The sequence below is a fragment of the Leptonychotes weddellii genome, chromosome 8, assembly GCF_054177405.1.
Source record: "Leptonychotes weddellii isolate Sample4059 chromosome 8, ASM5417740v2, whole genome shotgun sequence".
NCBI classification, from domain to species: Eukaryota; Metazoa; Chordata; class Mammalia; order Carnivora; family Phocidae; genus Leptonychotes; species Leptonychotes weddellii.
Genome location: NC_138376.1, coordinates 124,053,046 through 124,067,188, shown reverse-complemented (window position 1 = coordinate 124,067,188; position 14,143 = coordinate 124,053,046). Strand labels below are relative to the sequence as shown.

The 14,143-nt window shown below is 45.1% G+C and overlaps 1 protein-coding gene across 1 annotated transcript in view; it reads left to right on the top strand.

Moving 5' to 3' along the window:
* Window positions 1–4,882: 4,882 nt before the first annotated feature.
* The window catches only part of SLC22A2 (solute carrier family 22 member 2), a 30,359-nt gene continuing 21,098 nt past the window's right edge, over window positions 4,883–14,143 (top strand). The window contains exons 1-3 of the mRNA XM_081829263.1: window positions 4,883–5,950; window positions 7,780–7,883; window positions 13,329–13,483. Of these exons, the coding sequence (XP_081685389.1) occupies window positions 5,540–5,950; window positions 7,780–7,883; window positions 13,329–13,483 (670 nt within the window). The 5' untranslated portion in view covers window positions 4,883–5,539. The remainder of the gene's footprint in view (window positions 5,951–7,779; window positions 7,884–13,328; window positions 13,484–14,143) is intronic.

The window sequence follows — 14,143 nt, the reverse complement described above, 5'->3', positions numbered from 1 at the left end:
TTCAAATTAAGTCTGTGAAGTCTGTTGGGTTGCCTTTGTGATTCGGTGTCAAGCATATGTCTTATATTTTAGAGCACAGGGTCCAGGCCTTTTGTGAAGCCAACAGCTGCTAGCGTGGGTGTGGAGGCTGAGCCTGCAAGGGGAGCGAGAAGGTGCTACCGGAGGAAGGGAGCCCTCCTGGCCAAGTTCTTCTGATCTCATGCCCATCTGACTCTGACTTCCGTGCTTAAAAGAAATAAGCACAGGGCCATCATTTTGTAGGGAAGAGAACCAATAAAGGTAAACAAAACAAAAGATGTCATCAATGAAGGAAGCCCAAAGGGAATTCCTGCCAGCCCTCCTCTAGCCAGCCTCACAGGAAGGTAACTACAGTGGGTTGATTGAGGAATGACCTCCTCTGCTGGCATCGGCCCCACCCGTGCTTGGAAAGCAACCACCTGGCTGTGTAGCACACTAGGCAGCCACCAACTGAGTTGTGTGCAGGGTCCTTGAGGCAGCATGTTAAGGAAAGAAAGGAGCTATAGCGCACTTCAGGGCTGTCCCTGGGAGTGGGGAGAATTGAATACCTGCTCTGTGGGAATGGGGTGATCTACTCCAGAAGAGAGAAGAGGCCAAGGTCAAAGAAAGTTATCTTTAAGTCTCTGAAGTTCTATGTAAGAAAGTTTTAACTTAACCTACCTGACTCCAAAAGGGAGAATAATGTCCAAGTACGTGGAAGATTCTGGAAGACAAATTCTGATACAATATGAGGAAGATCTTTCCAGCTATCCATAATATCCAATAATAGACCAGGCTCACCTGACATAGGAAGCATTTATGTGGAACTATTTGGGACAGATGTCTGTGAGGAATGTAAGCATGGTGCTGTTCTGATGTGCTCTGAGGTCCTTTCCACCTGGATGTTCTGGGTCAAGGCAGATCTTTTGCCACCATGCCTAGCCATAGGGCCCTCTGCCTAACCAGCTGGCAGTGATGTAGATGGGAAGCAGGGAATTGCAGAAGACACCAGCAAGTGCAAGACAAGGTGGGGCACAAGGAGGAGAGAAAGAAGGGAGAAGGGAGGGATAGAGACAGGGAGGAAGGTCTCACGAGTGACCATAGACCAGTGTGAGCCACTATGCTGGGCAGTCCTGTGTGTTCCCCCTCATCAGCTCTCTGACATGGGTAGTCACCAGTTTACAAATTAGGAGCCTGCCCAGATGACACAGATGCTCTAGGCCAAGGCTGGACCATAGTCCGGGCTATGTGGACTCACCCCTCCTGGCCCCACCTGGCCTCCTGCCATTATCCCCGTGAGCCACATAGAGAACACACACACGCGTCACTGTGAGACAATCTGCCTTCAGTCATCCTTGTCTCAGGTAGACTTCAACGTACCCAAGGGAAGCAGTGACCCAAGACCACATCCTGCTTTTTCACTGTATCAGATGTCAAAGCCATCCTGCGTAGCACGGGACCAAAGACACCCCTCTCCCTTGCTGATGGGTCACCTGCTTCTGCCCTGTCGTCCTCCAAGGACCGGAGGCCTGGCTTGTTGCTGGGTAGGAGTCTAACCTGAACCAGTTCCTGTCCTCCAGTGGGGAGAGCTGAGAAAGTTAGTCTAGACACAACCACCTTGCTCTGTGCCTCCTGAAAATAGCAGCCTGGGGACAATATTTATTTACATTGCAAAGGAACCTGATAAAGATTGAGAAATACTTCCGATATTAATTACAATAATCATCAGATTATGTGGATTAGATGATCATTCACCATAGGATCAGATTAGCCTTTATCATACTTGTGAGTATGTAGGTACCAACTCCCCCCAAACAGGAGTGATAGGGGCACAAGAGACCGGATTCAAATTGTAAATTCTGAGTTAGCTCTATCTTATGCCCCCGCATCCCCCTCTGTGGTTTCTCTCTAGTTGTTCAACTGCCTATGTCTTTGCTGAGGAGTCTAGCCTGTCACCTGCCAAGGATGAATGTTATGCCGGCCATGCTGTGGGCTTTGCCCCTGTGCTCATAGTCGATGGAAAATTGTTGATGACAGGCAAACCGATTGCTGTAAGGGATCTGAGCTCTTACCTTCTCCTTATCTGATTGTTTACTGTAAGTAATTCGTAGTGAATTTCAACATCATTTCTCCTTGGCAAACAACACTCATCTTGCCTCTCACCTGATGCACTCTTGCTCAGGGCATAAAGATCTGGTGTCTTGGGGCGCCTGGGTGGCTCAGTCGTTAAGCGTCTGCCTTCGGCTCAGGTCATGATCCCGGGGTCCTGGGATGAAGTCCCACATCGGGCTCCCTGCTCCTTGGGAGCCTGCTTCTCCCTCTCCCACTCCCCCTGCTTGTGTTCCTGCTCTCGCTGTCTCTCTCTCTGTCAAATAAATAAATAAAATCTTTAAGAAAAAAAAAAAAAGATCTGGTGTCTTGAAGTGGATCATGTCAATGAGTCAAACCCAGGGTGCAGGTGTTTGTAAAATGTCCTAGTAAGAGGCAGTCAGGACCACCTCTGGGTTCCTGGGATTGGAGTCGAGTGTCATGACCTTGGTCACTTTTTAAGAGTTCACTCTATCAGCTTTTCTGGTGAATGAGGGGAGGCAGAGGAAGGGAGCACCCTAGCCTCAGGGTCTGACTCATCCTTAACTGGCTAGCTGACACTGAGGAAGTTCCTATAATGCTCTGATCCCCAGTATCCGCATCTGTGAAAAAGGAGCATTCACATCCAGCACACAGGGATGTTCTTCGGATTACAGGACAGAAGTCACGTGAACACAGCCCCTCAAAGACGTCCTGGAGCAGAGCATGTGCTCCGGAGATGGAGCTCCCTCGTCCCCCTGCTCCATGCCATGCTGGCGGCCATGCGCAACGGCACTCAATAAGTCCACCTCTGGTTTCCGTCATCATTTCCCTGGGGTCAGAGAAGAGGCCGGAGGCAGAAGTCGTGGTGCTAAGACCAAAGCCACAGCTGGTCATGTTTGACTCCTAGGAGGAAGCACAGACCACCTCAACCTCTGCACACAGGCATAGCAATAGTGCAGACCTCTGCCATGTGATGGGTGTCACCTCGAAGAGGAAGGAGTCCTGGTTCTGGTCATCCTGGAGGGGACAAGTAGGTCCAGTAGGGAGAGGTTGTACAGGGACAGGCACCAGTGTTATCTAAGATGGAACTTTTCTATTAACTAGAAATGGTGGACAGGGAAGCTGGCAGCCTCCAAGGCTGAGTGGCTGTGTGTATTGAAGATCTTATTGAGGGATCCATACATTTGACGGAGGCCGGTCTAGGTGGTAGCTGGTCCCTGCCTGTTCTTCCCAGCTAGGGAATTATGTTCTTGGTGCTCCGCATCCTTGTTCAGATGACTAGATCACACTGCAGGATTGCAGACAGCAACTTTTAATGCAATGTTGTGTTGCATGGAGTTCTGACATTCTTTTAAGACGATTTTAAGAGACATTTAGGAGACAAACACGATTTGAAGTTAACAAGAGACTGACTAAAACACTTAAAAGAGGGACGACATGCCCACAGTGGTCATAAAAAAGCTCGAACTTATTCCTGGGAATCTAGATAGAGCAGGCTTTAGCTAGGGCTCTTGATGTCCATGCCCGTTGGTAGTTCTGGCTTGCCGGCTTCTCCAGCACCCAGTCGGTTTGTGTGAAGCAGAAAGAAAACCCAGGGAGGAAACTCACCACTGTGTCTTTGGTCCCAGAGATCCCTAGCCAGTCGGCCTTCTTTCCACTGCTCCATCTCTTACAACTGTTTCATAAATAGTATCCTGGGATTTTCATTGTACTCAGTGGGAAGAATAAAGAAAAGTACACCTACTCTATTTTCCATAAGCAAAAGTTAAATGTACATTTTTCTTGTTTAACATTGCCTTATCTTTTTGCTGGTTGGCACTATTTCTTTATCTTTCCTTTATTTTATCAATGATTTTTAATTTTTATTTGAAAACTATCTCTGCATCCGGGGAGCTCCTCAGGCACGGACTGGAACACATCTTAGATTCATGGCCACACTGGGCCACAGCCTCATCTCTAATAAATGCTTCCTGGCACCTATAATGGCCACAGAATGAGCCACAGCTTTTCAGAAGTCTGGTGTTTCCAGAAGATGAGATCCCTGCTCCCTGCAGCCCACCCCTGGCCTTGGATATGTCATCCATTTCTTGTTGGTTTTGTTTTGTTTTCTATAGCATAGCCAGTGGGTGTAATTGCGGATAAGCTTTGTCATTATACCTTCGTGCCAGAAATACTCCCCCAAACTCTTGGTTCTACAGAGTCTGAACCCACTCCCTTAGCCAGTGGCAAACTGGGGCCGGGGGACACAGAGATCCTCCCAGCTTGATGCCACTAAGCAGAGCACCCCTGTGAGCCAATGAAGGTGCAAAAGAGGTTGACAGGAGACCAACAGGCACCTGCTTCTTGCTTTTTCAAGAAAATAAGAGGCTTGAAGCTGCAGCAAGGAAGAGGATCCTTAGGAGCTACTACTTTTAGACCCGGGCTATCATACCCACTGGCTGGTCAATGGAAGAAAAGGAAGAAAGAAAACTGGATTAAATTTCTGGTATTTTAATTTGCAGGTATATCCACAGGTCACCTTCTCTATGGGGCAGCTTCCCGCTGTAGTAAGGATCCTTTTGCACACCAGGAAAGACGGGCTGTTTGTCTTGTGTTTAGATGCACCCAACCCCATTCTAAAGGGGCATCTCTGACCACGGGCAGAAATATCTAGGACCAAAGAAGAATGAAGATACTCCCGCCTGCATTTTCACTTGACCTGTACGTGTGGGGTGAACATTTTCTTCTTTCCTCACAAATGGGTCAAGGAAGGACACTTCAGGGTTGTAAAGCAAGAATGCCAGATTGGCATTCTTTAAAATCTTTAAAAAGCAGAATTACGAAATCTAGAAAAAAAAAAAAATCAAAACAAGCAGCCACAACATGGGATCCCCAATGTAAAAACTTGCTGTTGTTTGTAGAATGAGGCCAGGGGTAGAATTTGCAAACCGTTTTGAATCCAGACAAGAGCTCTGACCCAAGACCATGATTCACGTTACACTGGGCAGCAAAGCCAAATGCGTGTGCGTTCTCTGTAGCACCTTAGAGAAAAGGTTGGCTGCGTGGGTGAGATACGAATATATTAATTTCCTGGACACTGAGTTAACTAGGGAGAGATTAACAGGTCTGCGATACGTGAACGCTCTCCGATTTCTCCCTGTGTGATACAGAGGACGGCTTGTTTGTGGTGCTGGTGTGAGCTAGCACAAATTCGCCGAGAGTGGGGTTACAACGAACACAACATCTAGCCCTGTTACTTGCTCCGGGCATTTCAGGAGAGCAGCAGGACACACATCCCCCGGAGGAGGGCATGGTTGGAAATTAGCCCGAGCAAGTAAAGGTCTGGATCAAAGGCTGGTCACTTTCTAAAGTCAACTCCCTCCCTCCCTTTGACTCTTGGTCAAGAGCTGTGCTGAGCTGGCCACGGCCTGGCTCAGGGACACTCGTACCGGCACAGGGAAAAGCATCGGGACTCCTCCCGCCTCTCGTAATAATGCCAACCATGGATGACATTCTAGAGCACATAGGGGAATTTGACTTCTTCCAGAAACAGACGTTTTTCCTCTTAGCTCTACTCTCTGCAGCATTCACCCCCATCTACGTGGGCATCGTCTTCCTGGGCTTCACCCCGGATCACCGCTGCCTGAGCCCCGGGGTGGCCGAGCTGAGCCGGCGATGCGGCTGGAGCCTGGCGGACGAGCTGAACTACACGGTGCCCGGCCCGGGGGCCATGGGCGAGGCCTTCCCCCGCCAGTGCCGCGGCTACGAGGTGGACTGGAACCGGAGCGCCCTCAGCTGCGTGGACCCGCTGGCAGGCCTGGCCACCAACAGGAGCCACCTGCCGCTGGGGCCCTGTCGCCACGGCTGGGTGTACGACACACGGGGCTCGTCCATCGTGACCGAGGTAAGTGAGTGCAAGACTTGCATTAGGAAAAAGCTAATAGAGTAGCTTTTCTTAAGGAAGAAGCCAGTAAAGCCCAGTTCTTATACTGTCTGGACATGCTCTTTGGACTCAGAGAATCTTATAAAGTCCTAGTTTCCAACAAAAACATGCAGCCTCTTATTTGTCTGGAATAGGAGTGAAGTAGTTAAACCTCATCAAATTCTGACAAGAATGATTGCAATGCACGCAAGTTTCAGTGGTAAGAAACAAGCAAAAGCGTAGCAGATTCCTGGAAATAATTCCAGGAAAAGGAAAATTTTCAAGCCTCCTCTTTTTTCCTGAAAGCCCTCCATTCTGGCAGCTGTATAACAGATGGACAGCTGGGAGCTCACGGAACTCACCTGAACGTTGCCTCACTGTGATAGGATATGTTTTTCTCTTGATGGCTGTTTTTCTCTCTTTGATTTGCTAAAAACATTTGCATAAAACCTCCTGGGGCTGGAGCTTTTGTTAAGGCACTATCCCTTTATTAAAAACTCCGACATTAGCATCTAATTATGAAGACTCATCTTAATGAATATAGAGAAAACAAAACAAAACAAAACAAAAGTGGAGACCTGCTTTTATTGGGGACAAAGCAAAATGGGAGGATGCAATTATTCTAAAACTCCAGAGAAAACCAGCTGCCTGGCTTAATTTAAAAGGACAGCTTGGGGGGCGCCTGAGTGGCTCAGTCGGTTAGGCGTCTGCCTTCGGCTCAGGTCGTGATCCCAGGGTCCTGGGATCGAGCCCCGCATCGGGCTCCCTGCTCTGTGGGAAGCCTGCTTCTCCCTCTCCCACTTCCCCGCTTGTGTTCCCTCTCTCTCTCTGTCTCTCTGTCGAATGAATAAATAAAATCTTTAAAAAAAAAAAAAAGAAAAGGACGGCTTGGATAATGTGAAGACATTCTGTATGAACAGACTTTTAGGCAGAGGAGCTTTTCTTCAATGGTCTAATAGTTACATGAAACCATAGATCCAGGTCATAGATATAACACCGTACAATTTTAAGAGGCTATAGAGCATGGCTTAATCTCATCCCTTCATACAGAGATGAGGAAGCTGAGGCCCAGAACTGAGAAAAATTTTGCCCAAGGCCACAGGGTGAGAGAGTTAGCAGTTCGCTCTGGAAATCAGATACCCCAACTTCCAGGCCAGCACCTGTTCTTCCTTCAACATTGCCTCTTGTTCCAAATGAGAGCAAATGTAACAGCCTACGAAGACATTCCTGCTTCCCCTACTGTTAAAGAGACAGCAAAGAGAAGCTAAACAGCCCAACTTCCTTGGGGCAGCATTTATATCCTATTTACACACCCATTTGTTTCTGTGTATTAAAGCTAGAAAGGAAAGTAGCGGGGTGCACTGGGTGGCTTAGTGGGTTAAGTGTCTGCCTTCCACTTGGCTCATGATCCCGGGGTCCTGGGATAGAGCCCACATCGGGCTCCCTGCTCAGTGGGGAGTCTGCTTGTCCCTCTGCCTCTGCCCCCCTTCTCTCTCTCTCTCAAATAAATAAAATCTTTTAAAAACATATATATTTAAAAAGAAAGGGAAACCTGATTTCAGCTGATTTAGCCAACAACAGAATTTGGCTTAATGACATACTTCCAGAGGGAATGCTAAATAGATTATGGGACAAGTCTTCCAGTTGTGTAAAGAAAATTCATATAAGCAAGAAACAGTTGGTTTATCGCCATGCCATTCAGCCACATCAGTTCAATGCAAGGAATATTCAATGAGTTTCCCTGGGTTGAGTTGTGTCTAATAGGATGTTGTTTTCTCTCCTGACCTGGGAAACCTTTTGCCTCTCTGTAGTTTAACCTAGTGTGTGCTGATTCCTGGATGCTGGACCTGTTTCAGTCGGCTGTGAATGTAGGATTTTTTATCGGTGCTGTGAGTATCGGCTACCTAGCAGACAGGTAGGTGCCGTGCGAATGTGGTGGAATTTAAGAAGTCCTGCAGGTCCGGGAAGCACTTGGATTCACCTGCCCCTGCTTGAATAGCATCCTTTCCCCAAGCACAAAGACCACAATTTCCTGGCCTCATGTCAGTTGTCTTGACAATTTGAGATTTCTTCTGCTGCTTTGATGAGCACGACCGATGTGACTATTTTCCAATTCCCTGGGGCCATAGAGGAACATTTCTACCTTAGGCAGCAGTTTTTCCTTGTGGGTTAGGGTCAGAAGGGAGAGTCATAGATGACTTGATCCTTTTTGTGATTCCCAATTCATTGGCCTCATCATCATTCCCCCATCTGTGAGCCGGCAGGGCCCTGAGCTCTCCCTCCTCTGCCTGCCTCTCCTACACCCAGAGCCAGTGTAGACTCTCCCTGTGGCTGTCCCTGTCTGGTCCTTGGCATTGTAGGAGTACTGAATTGGGGCCCTGGGGCCAGATGTAATTATAGGTGTGGAACCCAGGATATGATCTGGTAAAAGGGAAACTGGGTCCATCTACACTGACAGATGTAAATATCCACTTCCATAATGTCAGTGTCCCTGGAGAGAGATGAGAAAGGACCTCTCTGTATAGAACATATAGCAAATGGTCCTCTTAGATGGTCTGTGTCTTCAGGGAGCTAGTCTTCAGTGAGTTGTATGAATCCAGTGATGCCTGTATGTCTTATTTATCCATCACTTTGTAATCCCAGATTCTCAGTGCCAGAAGTTCTATATAGCAGGCATCTTTACCAGGTTGATGGCCAATTAGATATTTTTAGGAGTCCTCAAAAGGGAAATGAACAGAAAAATTTGCTTTATAGTTGATACTTTAGCACTCATAATACTATTTATTGGGTATTGTCCATGTGCCAGGCACCATGCTTAACTGTTTGGACAGTATCATTCTCTTTAATAACCAGTCACCCATGAGCTCAGGATATAGAACTATAGAATAAATATATGTAGTCTAATCTGTTTAATAAATTTATATTTATGTTTATTACAAAATAAATTTATATTTATTACAAAATATAAATATATATTTAATTCTGAAATAAATGCCAAATACACTTTATGCTTGTTGCCCTCCCCAACTATATCTGTGATGCAAATAAACCCAAACCCATGAGCATTATATTAAATGTAAATCGAATATTTTCTTTGACTATGCTGTATTGTCAGGCTGGAGGAAAACTTGCAAGTGAATTAGAGATTAATAACAATAACTTAATCTATCCTCTCCCAGGGGCATCTGCAGTTTCATAGCCTGGGCCCCCACTGTGGCAGCAGGAGGGAGGGGGGCAAGGCAGTTGAGGCCACTGAGCCACAGGGCAGCTCCGTCCTTCACACCACTTCCATAACTGTCTGCTTAGTCTTCCTTTAAAGAATCTTCCTTTGCATGGGAGGCTTGTGAGGTAAAGAGGAAGGTCATCGGCTTTTATTTTTCTTGCCCCACAAGTGAGGTCTGTGGTTTGGAGAAGACCCTGTAAGTCAGGAGAGCTGCCGGCAAGGGACAGTCTGGAGTCTGCCTTGCTCCAGTGTGTCTGTCTGGCCCATCGGCTCCTTACCCCCTCTCCGCTCCCTCGTTCCCTGTAAGGCAGAGATACTAACACTCAGCTGGAAGTGAGCAAATAGGTGGCTGAGCTTCACAGCTGGTTAAATAAATGAGTTAATTACTCTCATCCCACTCAAGGAGTAGGAGACCGGTTATAATTCCCCACTGACAGTGCATTCCTAATTTACAATCCTCAGTCAATTATCCACCTTCTTGGATGACCTCATTATTTTGTTCCTATTGTTGAAATCTCCTATGCAAAGTTGATTACTCATTATTCTTCCCCACAAAAACGATATCCAAACCTCCATTTCTTTTTCTTAAGTTGTCTGAAGTTTGGGTGGTTGTTGTCTCTTCCTTTCTGTTCTACTCAGGTATGCATGTGAGAGTGGGTAATAAGACAACAGCCAGTGGGAGAAAAAGAAAAGGCAAGTTATCTTTGTATATTTGATGCCTATTTCTGGACAATATTCAGATCTTATACAAGGGTACAAGAATCTCAAGGAAACTCATTTTATGCTACAGATTAAACCAACATTAAATAAAATAGATCGTCTTCTATGATGCTTTTGAAAAATAAGAACCAGCAGTTGATTAAGGTAGCTTTTAGAAGAAAACCAGAAGGATATTATGAAAAGGTTGTAAATAAGGATATGGAGGTTTACACCATGTCAGCTTTCTGAAGGTCAGTTTGCAAATGGACTGGAGGAAGGAAGAATGGGCATGTGTTAGAGAATTTGAAAATAAACTTTTTATAATATGTCTAATTTATGTCATCATTCAAACCTCCTAAAGAATGTTTTTTAGTATCACCTGACACGAAAAAGTAATCTCTCACCAATTCCAGATTTGTTACTCCACTGATCAGTAATTATAAGCTCTGTATTTAGTGGCATGCTTATAAAAGTTCAATGACTGGCTTTCTGAGGGATAAAGGTTTGATGTATAGCATTTGCTGATTTCTGTGGTGTACATACTCCCACCACGGTCATTTCAAGCTACCAAAAAATGAGGTCACTGAACACAGAGTTGGCTAGAAATATGCACCATTTTCCAGTATTTCCACTGTACAGATACAAAGGACACAAGTAAATAATCTCACGAGCATAGATAATCATCAAACATGGTGAAATAATTAGGAAACAATGTTTTTGCATATTTATTACACTTGTTTTTAATATAATTTACCTAAGTGTATGATGTAATTTTTAACAATGACTGTGTTCAACAATTAGCTCGAAAATTTTCTGAAAGCCTAATAATCAGCTCTCAAGTGCCAGCACCCACTGTCTATATTTCATGATGGAACTAGATCAGAGCAGAATCAAAGTCCCAGTGGGTCATTGTCAAACTTACCCAACTATGTGAAACTTTCCAAAACAAGCTCTCTACTACCAACTATGTGCCAGGCACCATATTGGGCATCCAGATGTGTTATATGTCATTTAGGTTCAAAACAGCCTTTTAAAAATGATTTTCTTATCCCCAATTTGCAGATGAGGAAACTCAGTGAAATGAAAGTAGTGCTTCCCAATGTTAATGTGCATATAAACCACCCGGATTTTGTTAGAACTCTGATTCTGATCCAGTGGGGCCTAGAGTGAGCCCTGCATTTCTAACCACTCCCAGGTGATGCAGATGAGGCTTGGGCCACATTGAGTAGTAAGTAGCCAATGGATTTATGAAGCTAGCAGCACTGGAGTCCACCCCCCTCTGCTGTTTTAGCTCTTTATTTTTCATTTAATCACTTACATGATTCTGTTGCAGGAAGAAGTCTCAAACCACTATCCTAGATCTCCCAAACTTCTTTCAGCCATGCCATATTTTTGTAATAACATTATGTCCTTATTTGGAACATATCCCCCACTGAAGTTTTTTTGCATCATAGCTTTGATTTTCTGAAGGTTTCCATGCTCTGAGTTTCCAAAGGTAAATATACTCTCTTATCCACAGGATTTTATCCATCTACAGGAGCAGGACTACTATGGTATGCCCAAGTCAACTTTGGAAGCTAGAGAGCTATCCCCTGAGCAAATGTTTATAAACTCCTCGGGGGTAAAGAAAGGGATTTGGTGGGAGAACATGGGAAGAAAGGCTAAAATACTTTGTTGAGATGTGACTTTAGAAGACTTTGAATAAAAGGCCAAGGAGGTAGGGGTGTCTGGGTGACTCAGTCAGTTAAGCATGCAACTCTTGGTTTCGACTCAGGTCATGTTCTCAGGGTCGTGAGATGGAGTCCCACATTGGGCTCTGTGCTCAGCGCAGAGTCTGCTTGTCCCTCTCCCTCTGCTCCTCTCCCCACTTGCGCTCTCTCTCTCTCTTTCTCTCTATCTCTAAAAAAAGGCCAAGGAAGCAGATATTTACAGTGGGGAACCATTAACTGAGAATTAAGAACTGAATAGCCAGAGGTGCCTGGGTGGCTCAGTTGGTTAAGTGACTGCCTTCGGCTCAGGTCATGATCCTGAAGTCCCAGGATCAAGTCCTGCATCGGGCTCCCTGCTCAGCAGGGAGTCTGCTTCTCCCTCTGACCCTCCCCGCTCTCATGCTCTCTCTCTCTCTCAAATAAATAAATAAATAAATAATCTTAAAAAAAAAAAAAAAAGAACTGAAGAGCCAAAAGAGGGTTTTAAGAATTTTACCAGTTTACATTAATTACTCATGAGACTGCTTAATCTCTAAATTTCAGATTTAAAACATTCACATCCCAAATAATTGTTAATGATGTTGCAGATTATTCTTACATGGTCAGTTAATATTGAAATGGACACTAGAACACAGATGCCTACAAGCAGAACGGCTGGTAAAAAATGTTCATCCACCATCGAATGTGCAAAGTGAATGACATAAAGTGCTCATGACTCTTCAGTTTGAAGTAGATACGAAAAGATTAAATAAAACACTACTTTCTATGAAGAATCTTTAAAATACCCATTAACAGCCAATTAGGGTGTCTCTTAGAACAAAACAAGGCGGATATGATGACATGATGACAATATGAACGAGTTGTCCCAAGTCAACTTTCAGAGAGCCTGCCTTACAAACAGAAGGCAGGAAATGGGGGAGACCAAGTGTCTAGCTCTTTACGTGTAATATCTCATTTAATCCTCTTGTCAACTGGGTCAGATAGATAGGTCTTTACCAGATGAGGAAATTGAGAAAGATTGAGTAACCGGCTGACATTATACTAAGTGATAAAGCCAAAATTCAACCAGGTCTCTAAGTTTTCCCCTCCTCTGTGTCCTGGGACACTCTCTAGGTCCCTCAGCTGATGAAAACCAAGTCCCTCAGACCAAAGGTGTGGAAGCTATCTTGCTGGGATACTCCAGGACAAAGACGCCCCACCCCCACCCCACAGCTGACACCAGAGACCTTTTCCATGGAGACATGCAAATACCACAAAGTCCAAAAGCAGTGTTGAAAATGGATGGGGGAGTACATTAAACACTGAATTTTTTTTCCTAAAGCAAAAACTCTTGGGTGGGCAGTTGGTTGAGACTGTTAGTGCAAAGGCCCCCGCTCCTACGATGATGGAAGACCCAGACGGGCCCCTAGGGCATTCAGCACTGGGTGGCCTGGAAGAATCACCCCCTGCCTGAATACCCTCCACAGTGTGGGACTGAGAAGGTTCTCTAGCCCTGGGGTGAATGGGGCTCATTGTGCATAGAATTTTCACAGAGTGCCCTGGGGAAAAGTCCTGAAGCAAACTAACCTGAAGTCAGGGATTCTTTTGGTGGGCATCAATCCAAGCCTCCTGAGTTTACATAATTCAGAGCTAACCTCCCCTTAAGATTTCCGTAACTCCCGCGCCATTTTCTACAACCTTCATGAATCTAATCTAATTCTATGTTTTCTCTTTGTTTCTCCCCTTGCAGGTTTGGCCGTAAGCTCTGCCTCTTGGTAACGATCCTCATAAATGCTGCATCTGGAGTTCTCATGGCTGTTTCCCCAAACTATACATGGGTGTTAATTTTCCGCTTGATCCAGGGGCTGGTCAGCAAGGCAGGCTGGTTAATAGGCTACATCCTGAGTAAGAATTGCTCGTGGCTATGGCTGTGAGAACAAAGCCATGTTGCTGCCAAAATCCTCAGGAGACGGGAGGGGGCTGTGCCAAAAAATGGACCCAGCTTCAAGAAAATGTTGATTTTTTTTTTTTTTCTGTATCAAAAGGATTTCTAACATCTTTTCAGTCCACTCATTCTGTATTCTTCCTCTAAAGAAAACAATGAAGACAGAAATGAGGGTAAACATCAAGCCATCCAGATTCTAATATAACTTCTTAGGAAAAAGTTTTCTGTACCCTGGGGTGTTACACACAGAGAAAAATCTAGCCTACCAGGCCTACACATGGAAAATTCAGTGGTGACAGATATGTTAGACTTATAAGGGACTTTACTGCTTTGCATAAATGGATTCTAGGAAATCTCTTGTTATCCTCAATGTATATACATGGAAAGGGAGAACATGAGCACTGTGGAGAATCTAAGTTCCCCAGCCACTTGTCTGACGAGGAATATCTTTCCATCCCACTCACTAGCAGCCAGAATTACGCGGAAGATCCATGAAGTATAGGAGAATATTTGAATCCTAACAGCATAGCATCTTTAAAGCCATATTAAGAAAAATTAGCATCCTAATCAGATCTTGGGAATGAACTCCATCTTTCTTTTCCCTTGGCAACAGTCAAATA